The sequence below is a fragment of the Rhinoderma darwinii genome, chromosome 4, assembly GCF_050947455.1.
Source record: "Rhinoderma darwinii isolate aRhiDar2 chromosome 4, aRhiDar2.hap1, whole genome shotgun sequence".
NCBI lineage: Eukaryota > Metazoa > Chordata > Amphibia > Anura > Rhinodermatidae > Rhinoderma > Rhinoderma darwinii.
The window spans coordinates 361,013,806-361,032,461 of NC_134690.1; the positions used below are offsets into that span (position 1 = coordinate 361,013,806).

The 18,656-nt window shown below is 41.9% G+C and overlaps 1 protein-coding gene across 1 annotated transcript; it reads right to left on the reverse strand.

Annotated features, from left to right (window-relative positions):
- Nucleotides 1-437: 437 nt before the first annotated feature.
- LOC142761334 (somatostatin receptor type 4-like) lies at nt 438-2,104 on the reverse strand. Its single transcript, XM_075864521.1, has one exon. It carries the CDS (start codon nt 1,828-1,830, stop codon nt 658-660), a length of 1,173 nt encoding a protein of 390 aa, XP_075720636.1. The 5' UTR covers nt 1,831-2,104; the 3' UTR covers nt 438-657.
- Between the last annotated feature and the right edge of the window lie 16,552 nt (nt 2,105-18,656).

Genomic DNA, 18,656 nt, shown 5'->3' on the forward strand with positions numbered 1-18,656 from the left:
ATATATATATATATATATATACACATATATATATGTATGTATATATTATTCCGCTGCTAATGCAGGTACATGTATCTACAGAACTAACCTAATGACATGTGCAGCTGCTGCTTTATGAGCTTAGTAGGTGTAACTTTTGGTGGCACTGTGAGGGACTTTAAGAAACATTACTATTTATATGCATTGTATAAAGTATAACAAATGTTGAGTCTATATCGATGTATCAGCTCCCAACCCCCACCCACCTCAATTGTATCCTTCTCCACTTTCATCTTCATTTTGTCCTAATGCCGCAACAGCTGGATGGATATTATGAAACGTTCACCATTCAAAATTAAACATTTCATTCTTGCATCAGTACACGGCAATATCACTATTAGTTATAAGCTGTAGGCACCTCTTGTTCTGAAAAATTGAGATTAAGAAGCAATGACACTGAAGGACCAAAGTGAGGGGGTGAAATGTAATAATAAGGGGAATTGTGGAGGAAGAAACAGCTGTTTCAGACCAGACTGATCATTTATTAAGCTCACTCCATTTCATCATAAATACAAAGTGGACACACACAACAATTGAAAAGACATGTAAACCTCAGGTAGAACAGTAGTAGCATGTGCGGTTAGCAGCAGTTATTGGACAAGGCATCTTCTGGGTCTGCTATAGGGTAGTGGTCCTAGTGATTGTTCCTTGTTTGTAACAAGGGTCGGACTGGAGGGGCTCCTGTTGGAAGTCCAGTGGATGGTTATTACACACCTTACTCTTCAGGGCTGTGGCATAATAATCCACTGGCTCATCTGTGCCATTCTCAAGCCAACGAAAACAAACGATCCTCTGAAAGGACCTCTTAAAGTTATCTGAGAAGAAACCATAGAGGATGGGGTTGGCACAACTGTTGGCATAACTTAAAATAATTGAGACGTGGTTAATGGTGGCGTCCATGTGTGGTAGGAATAGGTTCAGAAGCTGGACAATGTAGAAGGGCATCCAGCAAATAACAAAGACTGTGACAACCATGAGGACCATTCGGGTTATCTTCTTTTCCGATTTCTTCCTCTGTTGCCATCCTGCCTTCAAAGCAACTGCTCGCATTTTTACAATGATGAGAACATAACATAAGCAGATGGCTACCACAGGTAAGAAGAATCCCAGTAGAAAGGTGTAGATGACAAACACAGTAGACCATGAGGGCTGGGGCCACATAAGATTACAGACCACTACCCCGTTCTTGGAGGACTCTGTGTCTGCAAAGATCAGGATGGGGGAAATGACCAAGAGGGACACAATCCAAACACAGATATTGATCATCTTGGCCACAGTGGGTCTTCTGTACCTAGCTGCCCGCAGGGGATGGACCACAGCCACATATCTGTCCACACTGAGCACAGTCAAGCAGAAGACACTAGTGAACATGTTAATCCCATCCACACTAAGGACAGTGCGGCACATTCCTGAGCCAAAGGGCCAGTGCTGCATGGCTGCAGAGGCTGCCACAAAGGGGACACTCAACATGAACAACTCATCAGCTATAGCCAAGTTCAAAATGTAGATGTTGGTCGCTGTTTTCATCTTGGCATATCTCAAGATGACAAAAATCACCATAGAGTTCCCAATCAGTCCAATGAGGCACACGATGGCATAGATGAACTGTATCACTATCATGCTCACATCCCTCTCAGTCTCCATGGGGGCATTGGTGCTGCTAGTATTTTTGCTGTTGATGCTGACCACATTGAAGGGGGACAAAATCTCTGCCATGTCCCTGGACTGGTTCCATGTGTTCAACAGGACCTTAGCCCCCACCGGCACCAGGAGATCAGGGGATGTAGTCATTGTAAGTGTCCCATAGGAATGCAGTGGAGAAGCAGCTATAGCGGAGATCCTCTGCTTTAAAATGGATTTCAGAGCCGCTGTGTAGAAGAAAGAGGAGGGAGGGAGAGTGATGTGTGATGGATGATGCAGTCTAGAGCTCCTTGCAGTGTGTGTGTGTTCTCTGGCTGAGCTCCTTCTGTATAAAGTGATCACCAGCTACTTGCATTAGCTGTAGACAAGCATCACCTCTTTCTTCTTCACTGGATAGATCATTAGATGCTTGTGCCCATGCTATTAATGGCAACTGTTCATCTGACTGTGATGGGTTCATTGAATACAGTCACCTCCCAGTAAAATGCATAATGACTCCTGATCTAAGCATCCTGTTCAATGTTCATGGACCAACATTCTGCATGCGTTATATCTTACCCTATTTTACAATCTTGTACCCTGCACTGACAAGTGTCTCATAGGCTAGGGAAGAACTACAAATACCAGCAGATCTCATGGTATTATGGCACATGTAGATCTCAAAGGTGTAAAGCTATATGTGTACTGAAACTTATAACTGACGCAGAATGCATTGCATGAATTACAGTTACGTATAGAATAGTGAAACTAACTCTTTGGTGCTGCATTCATTTTGCGCTGTGATGTCGTGTAAAAAATAAAAATAAAGTAAGGTTACTTTCAGTTCGATGTAAAACCACCGATTATGAAAACCCATAAGGGTTATGTCAGTTGTCCACCCCAAATCAAATAACACACTTAGCTCTGCTACATCTGACAAATACAGCTCTGCTACATCTATATGTAACTGAAGACATGCACAAACATTCCTTTCATCACATGCTAAATGTTTAAAACAATTACATTGCAGAATCTGGATGATGATGATGATGATGGTGATGATGATGGTGATGATGATGGTGATGATGATGATGATGATGAGGAGCAGCACATGCTTGACATTTGATAATTAGATTTCTAAAAAACTGGTTATGTAAACTAAATTTTATTTCCTTTCCAAATTGGATCTTATGTTGTGTGAATAACAAACAGCCCCCATTTAATTCAATCTATATCACCATGGCAAATGATATTTCTATGAGCCTGCCTTATCCCTCACAGCATCTCAAAGCCACTAGCTGCGGAGGAAGGGATGCGCTCATTTGTATCTTAGGCCATGATCACACACACAGTTTTCATTTGGTCCGATTTTATTTAGCCGAACACATAAGTGGACACAAAAGAAAGGAGATGCATCAGTCTTTTCTTTATACCTTTTCTTCCTATTGGATCCACTTCTAACTTTGGCTTAAAAAAAACTGAGCCAAAAACTGCCACAAAAACGGCAACAAAACTGTATTTGTGTTCCTGTCCTAAATGTGTTTTATTTTCCTTTTATACATTTTAGTTTTGTTAGATTTAATTGTTTAATTCTATACATTGATATCACAGGCACTGCTGTTTTTTTGGCATTGTTCTTTGTTTAACCCCTTAACGCTCAGCGACGTACTATTCCGTCGTGCTGACCACCACGTTCGCGCTCAGTGACGGAATAGTACGTCGCAGGAGTAACGGCCATTTCGGCCGTCTTCCCGACACATACAGGAGCTGTGACAGCTACTGACCGATTGCTGTGTCCCCGCTGATTAACCCCTTAAAAGCCACGTTCAATAGAGATAGCGGCTTTTTAGGGGTTAAGCTACCATCGCCGGCCTGCTACACGATAGCAGGAGGCGATGGTGGCTATGGTAACCGGACGCCTAACAATGGCGCCTGGCTATGCCATCCACGGAAGCCACAAAGTCAGGACCCACTATGCTTGCTGTCAGTGAGTAGCTGACAGCTCTAATACACTGCACTACACATGTAGTGCAGGGTATTAGAATTGCGATCAGGGCCCCCTGCCCTCAAGTCCCCTAGTGGGACAAAGTAATAAAGTAAAAAAAGTAAAAAAAATATGTGTAAAAATAAGAAAATAAAAGTTTTAAAAGTAATAAAAGTAAAAATCCCCCTTTTTCCCTTATCAGTCCTTTATTATTAATAAAAATATATAACCAAACAAATAAATTATACATAATTGGTATCGCCGCGTCCGTAACGGCCTGAACTACAAAATTATTTTGTTATTTATCCCGCGCGGTGAACGCCGTAAAAGAAAATAAATAATAAACCGTACCAGAATCACAATTGTTTGGTCACTTCACCTCCCCAAAAATGGAATAAAAAGACATCAAAACGTTGCATGTACCTAAAAATGCTGTTGATCGAAACTACAGTTCGTTACGCAAAAAATAAGTCCTCGCACGGCTTTCTTGATGGAAAAATAAAAAAGTTCTGGCTCTTAGAATAAGGCAACACAAAAAGAAAATTATTTTTTACAAAAAGTATTTTATTGTGCAAACGCCATAAGACATAAAAAAAACTATAAACATATGGTATCGGCGCAATCGTATCGCCCCGCAGAATAAAGTGAATATGTCATTTATAGCGCACGGTGAACGCTGTAAAAAAAATAGAATAAAAAAACAATAGTAGTATTGCTGTTTTTTAGTCACCACGCCACTTGAAAATAGAATAAAAACTGATCAAAAAGCCGCATGCACCCCAAGAAAACTGCAATGAAGTCCACAAGGGGTCTAGTTTCCAAAATGGGGTCACTTTTGGGGGTTTCCATTGTTTTGGCACCACAAGACCTCTTCAAACCGGACATGGTGCCTAATAAAAAGGAGGGCTCAAAATCCACTAGGTGCTCCTTTGTTTGGGAGGCCGGGGATTCGGTCCATTACCGCACTAGGGCCACATGTGGGATATTTCTCAAAACTGCAGAATCTGGGCAATAAGTATTGAGTTGCGTTTCTCTGGTAAAAAAGGATTTTCTGACAAAAAAAAATAAAAGTGTAAATTTCACCTCTACTTTGCTCTAAATTCCCGTGAAACACCTAAAGGGTTCATAAACTTTCTAAATGCTGTTGTGAATACTTTGAGGGGTCTAGTTTCTAAAATGGGGTGTTTGATGGGGGTTTCTAATATATAGGCCCCTCAAAGCAACTTCAGAACTGAACTGGAACCTAAAAAAATAAATAAATGAGGCAATACTTCGCTTCTTACATTATACTGATAATGAGCCGTGCCCACCCCGAGATGGCCCCAGTTTTGACCGTTTGTATAAAAGGAGGCCCCCTTTTAGACCGTTTCAGTGCCCGGTTTGCCCAAGCATACACCGCCTAGAAGTGTATTTCTATTGATGAGTCCTTGGTACATTTTAAAGGGAGGCTTCAATTCCTTACCTGCCGGGTAAGATGGCAAGGTATGGTGTGAAGATGTATAAGCTGTGCGAGAGTGCATCAGGCTATACCTACAAATTTAGGATATATGAAGGGAAGGACACCAGTATTCATCCCCCAGAAAGCCCCCCCCCCCCTTTACTGGGAGTTAATGCAAAAATTGTGTGGGATTTGGTGCACCCACTGCTGGACCAGGGTTACCACCTCTACCTGGATAATTTTTATACCAGCGTCCCACTCTTCAAGTGCCTCGCTTCCAGAAGTCCTGCGGCATGCGGCACTGCTAGAAGAAATCTGAGAGGCCTCCCTAAGACTCTGCAGGGCAAACAAGAAGGGGTGAGAGCAGGGCAAAATCTAGCAGCAACATATTGTGTGTCAAGTACAAGGACAAGAGAGATGTCCTTGTATTGACAATACATGGCCACACCAGTACCCATGTATCTGTACGAGGTACCAGTACAGAGACCCCCAAACCAGACTGCATCCTGGACTACAATAGGTACATGGGAGGGGTGGACTTGTCAGATCAAGCCCTGAAACCCTACAGCGCCATGCGGTGTGGTATAAGAAGCTGGCCGTGCACATCATACCGATGGCATTGTACAATGTGTACATGCTACGTCGATGTACAGGCCAGATGGGAACTTTCCTGGAATTTCAAGAGGTGGTTATCAAGAAACTAATTTTTAGGGACCAAGAAGGGGGGTCACCCAGTACTTCTGGAAGCGAGGCCACACGCATCATACCAGGGCAACACTTTCCAGGAGAAGTTTCCCAAACTGGCAAGAAGGGAAAAAGTCAAAAGAGGTGCAAAGTCTGCTATAAGAGGAGGACAAGAGAGGACACAATATATCAATGTAACACGTGTCCTGAAAAACTAAGGCTCTGTATGAAAGAGTGTTTTAAAATATATCATACATCCCTTGATTTTTAATCTACCACCAGTTTTACTTACCCTGACGCACTCCGCACAGCTTATCCCCCTTCATCTTTCCAAATTGGTCAACAAAATGGGGTATTTTATTTCTTGTGAAAATAAATTTTCAGCCAAAACTACATATTATTGGAAAAAATTAATTTTGTTTTAATTCCCAGTCCAATTCAAATAAGTTCTGTGAAAAAACTATGGGGTCAAAATGGTCACAACACCCATAAATGAATTCCTTGAGGGGTTTCGTTTCCAAAATGGGGTCACTTCTGGTGGGTTTCCATTGCTTTGATACCTCTGGGGCTCTGCAAATGCGACATGGCACCCAAAAACCAATCCAGCAAAATCTGGACTCCAAAGAACAAATAGCGCTCCTTTCCTTCTGAGCCCTCCCATGGGCCCAAACGGCAGATTATCACCAAAAATGGGGTATTGCAGCACTCAGGACAAATTGGGCAACAAAATGAGGTATTTTATTTATTTTGAAAATAAGAAATTTTGAGCTAAAACTACCTATTATTGGAAAATATATATTTTTTTTAATTCCCAGCCCAATTCAAATAAGTTCTGTGAAGAAACTATGGGGTCTAAATGGTCACATTATCCATAAATGAATTCCTTGAGGGGTGTAGTTTCCAAAATGGGGTCACTTCTGGTGGGTTTCCATTGCTTTGATACCTCTGGGGCTCTGAAAATGCGACATGGCACCCGAAAACCAATCCAGCAAAATCTGGACTGGACTCCAAAGAACAAATAGCGCTCCTTTCCTTCTGAGCCCTCCCATGGGCCCAAACGGCAGTTTATCACCACAAATGGGGTATTGCCGCACTCAGGACAAATTGGGCAACAAAATGGGGTATTTTATTTCTTGTGAAAATAAGAAATGTTGAGCTAAAACTACATATTATTGGAAAATGTTTTTTTTTTTTTAATTCCCAGCACAATTCAAATAAGTTCTGTGAAGAAACGATGGGGTCTAAATGGTCACATTATCAATAAATTAATTCCTTGAGGGGTGTAGTTTTCAAAATGGGGTCACTTTTTGGGGATTCCTACTGTTTTGGCACCTCAACACCTCTTCAAACCTGGCATGGTGCCTAAAATATATTATAATAAAAAAAGAGGCCTCAAAATGCACTAGGTGCTTCTTTGCTTCTGGGGCTTGTGTTTTAGTCCACGAGCGCACTAAAGCCACATGTGGGACATTTCTAAAAACTGCAGAATCTGGACAATACATATTTAGTAGTATTTCTCTGGTAAAACCTTCTGTGTTACAGAAAAAAAATGTAATAAAATTGAAATTCAGCAAGAAAAATTAAATTTGCAAATTTCACCTCCACTTTGCTTTAATTCCTGTGAAATGTCTGAAGGGTTAAAAAACGTTCTAAATGCTGTTTTGAAAACTTTGAGGGGTCTAGTTTTTGAAATGGGGTGTTTTATCGGGGTTTCTAATATATGGGCCCCTCAAAGCCACTTCAGAACTGAAGAGGTACCTTAAAAAAAAGGCTTTTGAAATGTTCTTAAAAATATGAGAAATTGCTGTTTATGTTCTAAGCCTTGTAACGTCCAAGAAAAATAAAATAATGTTCGAAAAACTATGCCAATCTAAAGAAGACATATGGGAAATGTGAACTAGTAACTATTTTTGATGGTATAATCATCTGTTTTACAAGAAGATGCATTTAAATTCTGAAAAATGCTATTTTTTCAAAATTTTCTTTACATTTTGCAATTTTTCACCAATAAACACTGAATATATGGACCAAATTTTACCACGAACATGAAGCCCAAGTGTCACAAGAAAACAATCTCAGAATCGCTTGGATAGGTTTAAGCATTCCGATGTTATTACCACATAAAGTGAAATATGTCAGATTTGAAAAATGGGCTCTGAGCCTTAAGGCCAAAACTAGGCTGCGTCCTTAAGGGGTTAAATTTAAAGGGATTGTCCCGGCACTGTGTAGTTTTTCATACTGATGACCTACAACTCTGGGCATCGGGTGTTATGCAGTGGCTAGTGTCGGAAGTAGATGGCACTGTGGATAGGTCATCAGTTTGAAAAACCGCCCCGTGCACAGACAACCCCTTTAATATTTAAGTAATAGTTTTGCAGATGTTGGCCATATCAATGGATTCATGTGTCCGTTGTACTGGCTGTTGGAATACTAATGTTGACAACTGGGTCCAAATAAAAGGCATTGACAACCATTTTTTTTACATGCACGTGCATGGTCAGTTTAGTGGCTCAGTGGTTAGCTCTGTTGCCTTGAACAACTTTGGTCCTGGGTTAAAATTCAACCTTGTACAACATCTGCATGGAGTTTGTATGTTAAACTGTTAAAAAAAAACAACCATGACGAGCCCTAAAAATTGATTCATTTTATTCTCTGCATAAAAAATTAAATTGTGAACTTGGTCTTAGGGTTCATGCGCACAACAGCTTGTACAGAGCCGCACTAAGGCATCCATAAGGTCTATGAGGCAATATGTACCTCCGTATGCTTCCGATCTCATACAGAGGTTTTTTTTAACCAACAGTAAGAAAAATGTGCTATACTCCATTGGTGCAGTACTACGGAGCTATATGGCATCATACAGTGGCACACAGAGTGCCTACCCCTCCATAGTATGGGATCGCAGAGAGTAAGTACCCCCTAGTGGTGACTATATTATTCATAGTATCAGAATTTTTTACCTATTTAGAATACAAAATACAAAATAATAGGTACACTGTAAAAAATTTGGGGTATTTTTGAATAGTATTTAAAAATAATCAGTTAAGGAAATATTTTGTTTCTGTAGATGACTGCAAAATAACTGTTTTAGAACAATTTCAACTCTGCAATAATAACCATTTGTAAATACAGTTTCCTTTGGGTACTTGTATGAAAGTATTGATTTGGCCCAAAGGAGTAATTAGGGTTAAAAATATTGATGATTGACCATTAATAGATCAAACGATTTCTAACAAATTTATTTTTTTAGGTCTATGTCTCATCCATATTATATTTAAAAGCAATTTATCTAATCCCTTGTATATAATGTAGAAGCATAATCATTTACCTTATCCAAAGTGAATGGCTATTGATATTAGCAGTGTGACTTCACCAAAGTCATATGGCCCCATAGCAAAACTCAGAAAAGTCTCACTCCCACCTTTTTTTTTAAATTAAGGATAATGTCCACCAAAATGTCATATTATATCTTTCTAGGGATCAAAGCTGCGATTTTTTTTTAAAATCATGGAGCTCCAAATCACCTGCTTCTCCGCAAACCATAGAGTGATATAATAATATATTGGCTGTCTACAACTACCACTGGGGGGAGCTAACTGCATACAGATTTATAAAGCTCCAATTGAAATAAAACAATCTGTATGCTGTCAGCTGACCCCTAGTGGTGGCTTCAATAATGTTATTACTGTATGACAGAAAATAATAGAAACAGTTCTGTGCCCGGTCCCTTCTCATCATGGGCTCCACTTCAGTTGCGTGCCCTACCTCGATGGTAGGTACACCACTGATTCTAATGGAGTGAAGTCTTTTTTTCTGCTTTCATTCTGTATTTTCTTAGAAGACATTTCACATGCACTCCTGAAGTGATATTTTTATTCATTCATTGTTATGCAATTTCATTTCTTTAGCCTCATTATTAGGTATTTGATCAGGTTCATGTTGTAGTGGTGTGTGGTATAATCCATCTATCTTGATGCTTATAATATGCTCAAAGTAAGCCAAGCCAGGGATCCAGTTGTTTGTTTTCATAGGTGTCCACAACTTTTTCAAAAGAATTGAACAATACCGGAGTTCAAAGACATCAATACTTTCCTGTCCTATGGCTTCATTGTTCAACTTTTATATCCATAAAGAACCATAGAAAATACCACAGACTGGACAGATCTGACCCTTTCTTTTAAAGACATATCATTACATTTCAAGATCTTCTCTAGGATTTTCCTCCTTGCCCTACAAAGTGCCAGTCTGTATCTTATTTCTTGTTATAATGTTGCCTAATGATTCTGTTGATTCTGGTTTGTGAGATTCTTGGTAAGAAATAATTTTTTTTCTTTTAATGTACTTGAAATAAACTGTTATTATATAAAGAGAAAATTCATTCAGATTTCTGTAGCAGAAGTTGATCCCGAACATTTACTTGCTAATGCGGTACTAACATATACTGTAAATGGTGTCAAAGATTTTACATGTAAGTCGAATGAAGTGAGCTGTTATTGAATCCCTTCAGGACTGCGTCACATAAATTAATGTCAGACCCCCAGGGTACCAAAAACCCATGGAACAAGCTGTCACTGTGTTAGTCCAATTGTGCGGGAATGGAAGGGATCAGTACCGTTCCCATAAAATTTCAGCATACAGTGCACAGTTTGTGTCTTGTTGAGTGGCAGGGGAGAAGCTGGGAAGACATAATGTGTGTCTTCCTAGCCTTACCTGTAAACAGATCATAGCAATTTACAAATCATTATTACCTCTGCTTTATATACTGCTACACAGCTCAATTCTCCACAGCGGTTGGAGTGGCGCAGAGCAGGGAAAACTGTGAAGGAAATGCAGAGCATAAATAGTGCTGCATGCAGCTCTTTTATTTTGAGGATTGATGGGGGTCCTGGCAGTTTGGCCCCCACCTATCAAGAAGTAATGGCACATCCCAGTGGTTAATTTACGTTTCATAAAAAACACCACTGACCCCAAAAATAAAACACAGTAGGAGTGATTTAATAGATGCTTTGTTGGAGTAAGATGTGCCACATTAATTAATAAATCTATTGCATCTTTCGGCTGTCCGCACCCCAAAATTGTATCATAACGACCGCGGTCATGCGCCATCCATCTTCACCCACCATCTTCGCTTCTCTCTTCCAGGTCCCCTCAGGCTCCCTGAAGCTGCCCAGCATCAGTAGGTTGTATGAGCCGCAGGCTGCTGTGAGATGGGGAAGAGGGCATAGTCTTGTCAGGGAAAGGGGGGCAAGGTACGGGGCCCGACATGGGGCTTTTATCTTGCTACAGCCAACAGAGTGAAATCTACGCCAGCTCCGCTATAATTTATGCCAGGTTTCTGGCGTAAATTATAATAAATATGGGCCCCCTTCTGTTAAGACATGCCTTCTTTTTACAAAAGTGGCAAGGATGGCATAAAATGCAAAAAGTCGCAATTTTCAATAAAAATTGCTACTTTTAGGACTTTTCTGAAAACTGGCGTGGAAAGGTTGATAAATTCCCCCCATTGTATGTAGGATTTCTCATATTGTGTTACAGACTTTAAACTAACATCTGGCTCCAGCTTTTTTGAGAATAAAAGTGCATAATACACCACCGAAACCATCAAAACGCTTTGTGAATCCGGACTAAATGTAATTTTCATTTTAAAATGCAATCAGTTGTTTTTTGATTTTGTTGTTTATATAATTTAGATACATATATGACTTTGTTTATATTTACTCCGGTATTCCTTCTTCATTCAACATGTTAATTGACAAACTGGAACCGCAGCTTATGTACCGTATTCTATTGTATACACTGTATTGCTACTACAACATGTTGTTTTGTTCTGTACAACTCTTCTCTAAACAAAAATTTCTAATAAAAATTATTGGAAAATAAAATGCAATCAGCTAAAAATCTATTAGTTATCCTCATAAGCCCCAACACTCAGTGCATGCTTGACAATATACAAAAAAGTCTAAAAAAACAGCTGCAGGTCAAAGTAGGTACTGGATTTTAGGATTTTCTAACATTTCAAACTAATGAAGAAATAGTCAAAACAATTTTATTTTGGGGTTGTGAAGACGGCAGATAATGGCAACAGTGGGACACACTTATAAAGACTAGGAAGAAAAGTAATCACAGCACCGGAGATTCAAAGCGAAGTGCAATGTAATGGGTGCAAGCCTCAAGGAACCTGATCTAGAGTCCCATGAATGGAATCCACAAATATCAAAAGACAAGGCAGCACATCCAAAATAAATGGGAATTTATTCACCCACAAGGGCACTTCTAGTTGGGACTAATGCGGATCTCTATAGACAGTGTAATAAGAAATAGCTAAGTAGAGCCCCGATAGGACATTCCTCCTCAGTCACCCATGATAAATTTTTTATAAATTCTTCCTGATCTTGACATTGAACTGTAGGAAAAATGCTAAACATTGAAGAAAAAGCCTTTACACACTTAACGATACATGTGAATTCTAAATCACTTCAATAAAAAGTAGGAAACTCCAGATAAATAAAGTTAAGACTTGTACTGCGTGGTAAACTGTTTAAAACAATTTACAAAAAGAAAGAATGGTGGAATTGCTATTTTATTTTCATTTCCCCAAATCAACAAAGAAATTAATATAAAAGTTAATCAAAGAATTATATGTACCCCAAAATGCTGTCATTAAAAAAAATATAACTTGTACTGCAAGAAACAAGCCCTCATACAGCTACATCGACGTAAAAATTGCTCAGACCTTAAGGCCAAAAATAGGTCAGTCTTTAAGGGATTAATATAAATAAGGTTAAAAAAAAAGGATTTGAAGGCATTAACCATTAACAGCTGCAATATTTTAAGAGAAATTATACTTTATACTCTGGGTTGCGGCCAGTGTAATATACTAGGCTATTGGAGATGTGACTGATGGGCAGATCCCCTCCGCCTTCCCTCAATTTACTCTTTCTGATTGAGAGATGTGTATTAAAAAGATCTGTCAATCAAAGGGGGGAAAGGTGGGTGAAGGCGCCTATTGGACATATCTCCCCAAGCGCAATACAGTACACTGGTCTCGAGCCAAGTATAAGGTATAATTTCTGCTAATGATGCACAGACGTAACACCAATTCATGCTGCCCTTAGATCGGGCCGAATGAACTTAATGACAGGTTCCCCTTAATTTTGTTCTAGTCAAAGAGGAAAAATGTGGCTTCATCATTAAAAACGTTAACATACATGGTATGATATTATCTTTAATGTGTGACTAAACTTTTAAAAAGCTTTTGACAAGTCACAGTGGAATATCAGAACATTTGATCAGCGGGATCAGTGGGTGTCCGAGCACTGAGACTCCCACTGATCGCTATAAAAAAGCGGCACAGGTGCTCAGGTGAGCGATGTGCCGCTTTGTTTCTGATCGGCTTTACTTGGAAAGCCGAGTGAGCACTGTACGGATTCATAGACTTTCTATTGAGCCCGCACACTGCTCCGAGAAAAGTCAATCAGAAACTAAATGCCATGGCGCTCACCCAGGCGCTTTTGCCTCTTCGTTTTAGAGATCGGTGGGGGTCTCAGTGCTCAGACATCCAGCGATGAATTCTTCTGACATGTCACTATAACATCTTTAGTTACCTTTGAAGCTAAAAATAGCAGCATTCCTTTAACTGAACATTCTAAACCTTGTATGGTTTAAAAGTAGTCCCGACCTGGCTCAGATAACATCGTTTCCATATATTCACAAAATAATATTCCTTTCAAATATTATTCATGTACTTGTTAGTAATATTTTACATGTGCTTATGTGGAAGAATATTCCATGCTATAAATGGGGAAGAGAATGTACATTCAGAAAATACCATGTCAAGAACTCTCGAGAAAAATACCAGACCACACACGGCTTACATTTTCTACCTCAACATTTTCCATGTAGGAGCTCAGACTGTTTTTTTTCACTAATTATTTATTATCACTATTTTATTGGATACAAATTTCCGACCATTGTGAATGTAAATGTGTACGTCTAAATGAATTAGCTTTATTATGTTTTACACTGAGACCCTGCATATTAAATCCTGGCAAGCAGGAAAATGTGCCAGCAGTCAACTGATAAAGTGCTGCATTGACAGTTTCCTCTTTCCTTTCTAAAACATGCAGCAATACAATGCCCTTTTCTATGCCCAGTAATGCCACAAAGACAAGACTTCAGAGGTAATGACAGGTCTATTGTCTATAGCTTAAATGTGTCACATTGTGGTCAACAAGATACTAAATGTTATACATTTCTAACTAACATCCAGACATTTCACAGGCTCATAGAAAAAGGTAATTTTAGGGGTAATATTCAGGCAAATATATTCTGTCACTGTCACAGTATCTGTGTGAACTTCGTTGAATATCATTGAGTTTTTAGGTCCCAGATTCTATAATTTCCTGTTCTAGAGCCACAAAACCCCTACTTCCCTTCACCTCACCATATATAAAATAAATATTCAAACCAACAGCACCAAGTTCAAATCCAAGGTGGGTGTTCGTCTAAAGGGCCAATATGTTGCTACATGGGTGAATAAAAATAACCTTTTTTCATATGTATACCTCAGAGTGCTGTGTCAAATTTCTATTGTGCTGATACTACTTCAACCCATAATCAGGGTTCTAAAGAGACATGCAACCATGTGTTGTAATGCCATAGATATACATATCGGTAAAGGGGACTTTTACCAGTACCTGTTAGAATAGTCAGGAATAGAGATGAGTAATTGAACAAATTGAATTTGGTCCAAAATTCCCAAAAGTTTAGGCAAAATCGAAAACTTTTGGGGTTTGCTGTGCACGAATGGTGGCAAAATGGCGGTCGCCAGTGAGTCAGTGGCAGCCCGCATTTAAGGGTCCCCTTTACATAACCTTATTGTTTTCCAGAAGAGGTATATGTCAGGTGCACTCCAGAAGTATACCTCTGATTATAGACTGCAGCATATCCTACTTTATAGGCATAGAGTGAGATAAGTCGCCAGAACGTTCTCCACTCATCACACCTGTTTCTACTAGCAGCATGGAAAAAGCTGTAGCATGGCTGTAGAGAGCTGTTGCTTTGGGCTTTAGATAGCTCCCCGTCTCTGAATCCTGTTTTTCTTCCCAGGAACTCTAGTAACCATCACACCAGGAGATTCCCAAGGGCCATAGGCATCGGACAAAGCATCAGGAACCTACTGACTTAATTGTCTTTACACAACAGCCTCGGGAGATCGGGCACCACCAGTACCCTATCCCCTGAGTCTGTTGTGTGAGGAAGGCAGGGGAAGCTCTTGTGAGTGCTCTTCTCAGTGCTTGAGAGTGCACTCACCTCCTCCACTGTCCTCGTCCATGCTGCCTGCGCTGCCGCCCCAAACTAGAGGGAATCTGTTGACTCCCCTTCCTATTCCTGTGGACTTAGTACCCCACAGCCACTTGCATGGCAGCCCGACTATCCCCCTTCAAAGCAGCCGGTCCCTGGCTGATTTTTATCTCCTCCAGGGAAGCTACACCACTGGAGCTTCCCTGAAATTGTCCCAGTGATGCAACTGTCGATATATGGACAGTTAAGTTCCTAGGGCTTCCCCTAGGGGACATAAGAAGCATCCGGGGACTCTGTCTTCTTTAAAGGAGGGATTGTCGGGAGACAATAACGTGATGTGAAGTGGGCCTTAGATAGTCAAACTGTAAAGGATCTGCCAGGCACAGCTTCGGGGTTAACGCCCATAGATAATCAGTCTGCACCTGCTTCTATGTCTGTGAGACTGACTCCATCTTCCACCACTCAGGGTGGCAGGCTTAGGAGTGGGAGAACCTATCACAGCCTGGCTGGACGGAGCTAGCTCCTGCCCTCTGTCTATTTATCCTGCCTTTCCTGTTCCTCCTTTGCTTGTGATTCTTCTCATTTGGTTTCCTGGCCCTGCTGCAGCTTTTTGTACTATTGTCCTTGCTTCATATTGACCCCGGCTTGCTGACTACTCTCCTGTTCTGCGTTTGGTACCTCGTGCACTCCTGGTTTGACTCGGCTTGTTTACTACTCTTCTGCTCTGCGTTTGGCACCTCGTACTCTCCTGGTTTGACTCGGCTTGTTCACTTCTCTTGTTGCTCACGGTGTTGCCGTGGGCAACTGCCCCTTTCTCCCCCTAGCTCTGTGTACCCTTGTCTGTTTGTCTGTCGTGCACTTATTGAGCGTAGGGACCGTCGCCCAGTTGTACCCCGTCGCCTAGGGCGGGTCGTTGCAAGTAGGCAGGGACTGAGTGGCGGGTAGATTAGGGCTCACTTGTCTGTCTCCCCACCCCCATCATTACATAATCACAAGCCCATACCTAGTCTACCCTGGTCCCTGACACCACTATGGACCCCCTTGAGACCCTGGCTCAGCAAATGCAGGGTCTCTCCCTACAGGTCCAGGCCCTGGCTCAGAGGGTCAACCAGCCTGATGCTACCATGGTAGTCCCCCTCACCTCACCTCTTGAACCCCACCTCAAGTTGCCCGACCGGTTCTCAGGGGACCGGAAGACTTTTCTCTCCTTTTGGGAGAGTTGTAGGCTCTATTTTCATTTAAAGCCCCACTCCTCGGGTTCTGAGAGCCAGCGGGTGGGTATAATTATGTCCCAGCTCCAGGAAGGGCCCCAAGAATGGGCCTTCTCCTTGGCTCCTGACGCCGCTGAACTTTCCTCCGTTGATCTTTTCTTTTCTGCTCTCGGACTCATCTATGACGAGACTGACAAGACTGCTTTTGCCGAGAGTCAGCTGGTGGCCTTACGTCAGGGTAAGAGACCTGTTGAGGAGTATTGCTTTGACTTTAGGAAGTGGTGCGTAGCTTCTTGGTGGAATGACCCTGCCTTAAGGTGCCAGTTTAGGTTGGGTCTGTCGAACGCCCTGAAAGATCTGCTAGTTAGTTATCCCTCTTCTGACTCCCTAGACCAGGTTATGGCTTTAGCGGTACTACTTGACCGACGTCTCAGGGAACGACGACTTGAACGTCTTGATGTTTTCTCCTCTGACTCCCCCATGATGCCTCCCGAGGTTCCGTTGTTCGTTCCTCCCCGGAAGACTCGGAGGTACCTATGCAACTCGGGGCCTCCGTGTCCCCCAAACAACGTAGAGATTTCCGCGGGAAGAATGGTCTCTGCTTCTACTGTGGGGATGACAAGCATCAAGTGAACAACTGTCCTAAGCGTAAGAATGCAGCCGGAGAACTTCCGCGCCTAAGTGATCATCGGGGAGGTCACTTGGGCGCACAGGTATTTCCCGTAAATATGAAACTTAATAAAATCTTGCTTCCCTTTCAGGTCTCTTTTGATGGTAGGTCTGCTACCGGCAGTGCCTTCGTGGATTCAGGGTCTTCTGCTAATATCATGTCTGTGGAATTTGCTATGTCTCTAGCTATGCCTTTGATTGATTTGCCTAAACCTGTCCCGGTAGTGGGTATCGACTCCACTCCTCTTGCTAATGGTTACTTTACACAGCATACCCCTGTTTTTGAACTCCTTGTTGGCTCAATGCATTTGGAGCAGTGCTCTGTACTGTTAATGCAGGGATTATCGTCCGATTTGGTTTTAGGCCTTCCCTGGTTGCAGTTGCATAATCCCACGTTTGACTGGAATTCTGGGGACCTTACCAAGTGGGGTAATGAATGCTTGACGTCATGTTTTTCTGTTAATTCTATTTCTCCCCCTGAGGTGGTGAACACGCTACCTGAGTTTGTTCAGGACTTCGCCGATGTTTTCTCTAGGGAGGCCTCCGAAGTGTTACCTCCTCATAGAGAATATGATTGCGCAATCAATTTGGTACCAGGAGCTAAGCTCCCTAAGGGTAGGATATTTAATCTCTCTTGTCCCGAACGTGAAGCCATGAGAGAGTATATCCAGGAATGCCTGGCCAAGGGTTACATTCGCCCTCTACTTCTCCGGTAGGTGCTGGCTTCTTCTTCGTAGGGAAGAAGGATGGTGGTCTTAGGCCATGCATTGACTACCGAAGCTTGAATAAGGTCACAGTATCCCCTTCCTCTGATTCCTGATCTCTTTAATCAGATTCAGGGGGCCCAATGGTTCTCTAAGTTTGATCTACGGGGGCGTATAACCTTATCCGCATCAAAGAGGGGGATGAGTGGAAGACTGCGTTTAACACGCCCGAAGGTCATTTCTAATACCTCGTCATGCCCTTTGGGTTGTGTAATGCTCCCGCGGTCTTCCAGAATTTCATAAATGAGATTTTAAGAGACTACCTGGGGGTATTTCTTGTAGTGTACCTTGATGACATACTTGTGTTTTCCAAGGACTGGTCCTCCCACATTGAGCATGTCAGGAAGGTGCTCCAGGTCCTTCGAGAAGACAAACTGTTTGCGAAGACCGAAAAATGTGTGTTTGGGGTGCAGGAGATACCATTTTTGGGCCAAATCCTCACTCCTCATGAATTCCGCATGGACCCTGCCAAGGTCCAGGCTGTGGCGGAATGGATCCAACCTGCCTCCCTGAAGGCGTTACAGTGCTTCCTGGGGTTCGCTAATTATTACAGGAGGTTTATTGCTAACTTCTCGGTCATCGCTAAGCCTCTTACGGATCTCACTCGCAAAGGTGCTGATCTCCTCCACTGGCCTCCTGAGGCTGTCCAGGCTTTTGAGGTCCTTAAGAAGTGCTTTATCTCGGCCCCAAGGCTGGTTCAGCCCAACCAAATGGAGCCATTTATCGTGGAGATTGACGCGTCCGAGGAGGGAGTGGGGGCTGTCTTGTCCCAGGGTACCAGGTCCCTCACCCATCTCCGTCCCTGTGCCTACTTCTCCAGGAAGTTTTCACCCACTGAGAGTAACTATGATATTGGCAACCGCGAACTCTTAGCCATTAAATGGGCATTTGAAGAGTGGTGCCACTTCCTGGAGGGGGCTAGGCACCAGGTAACGGTCCTTACC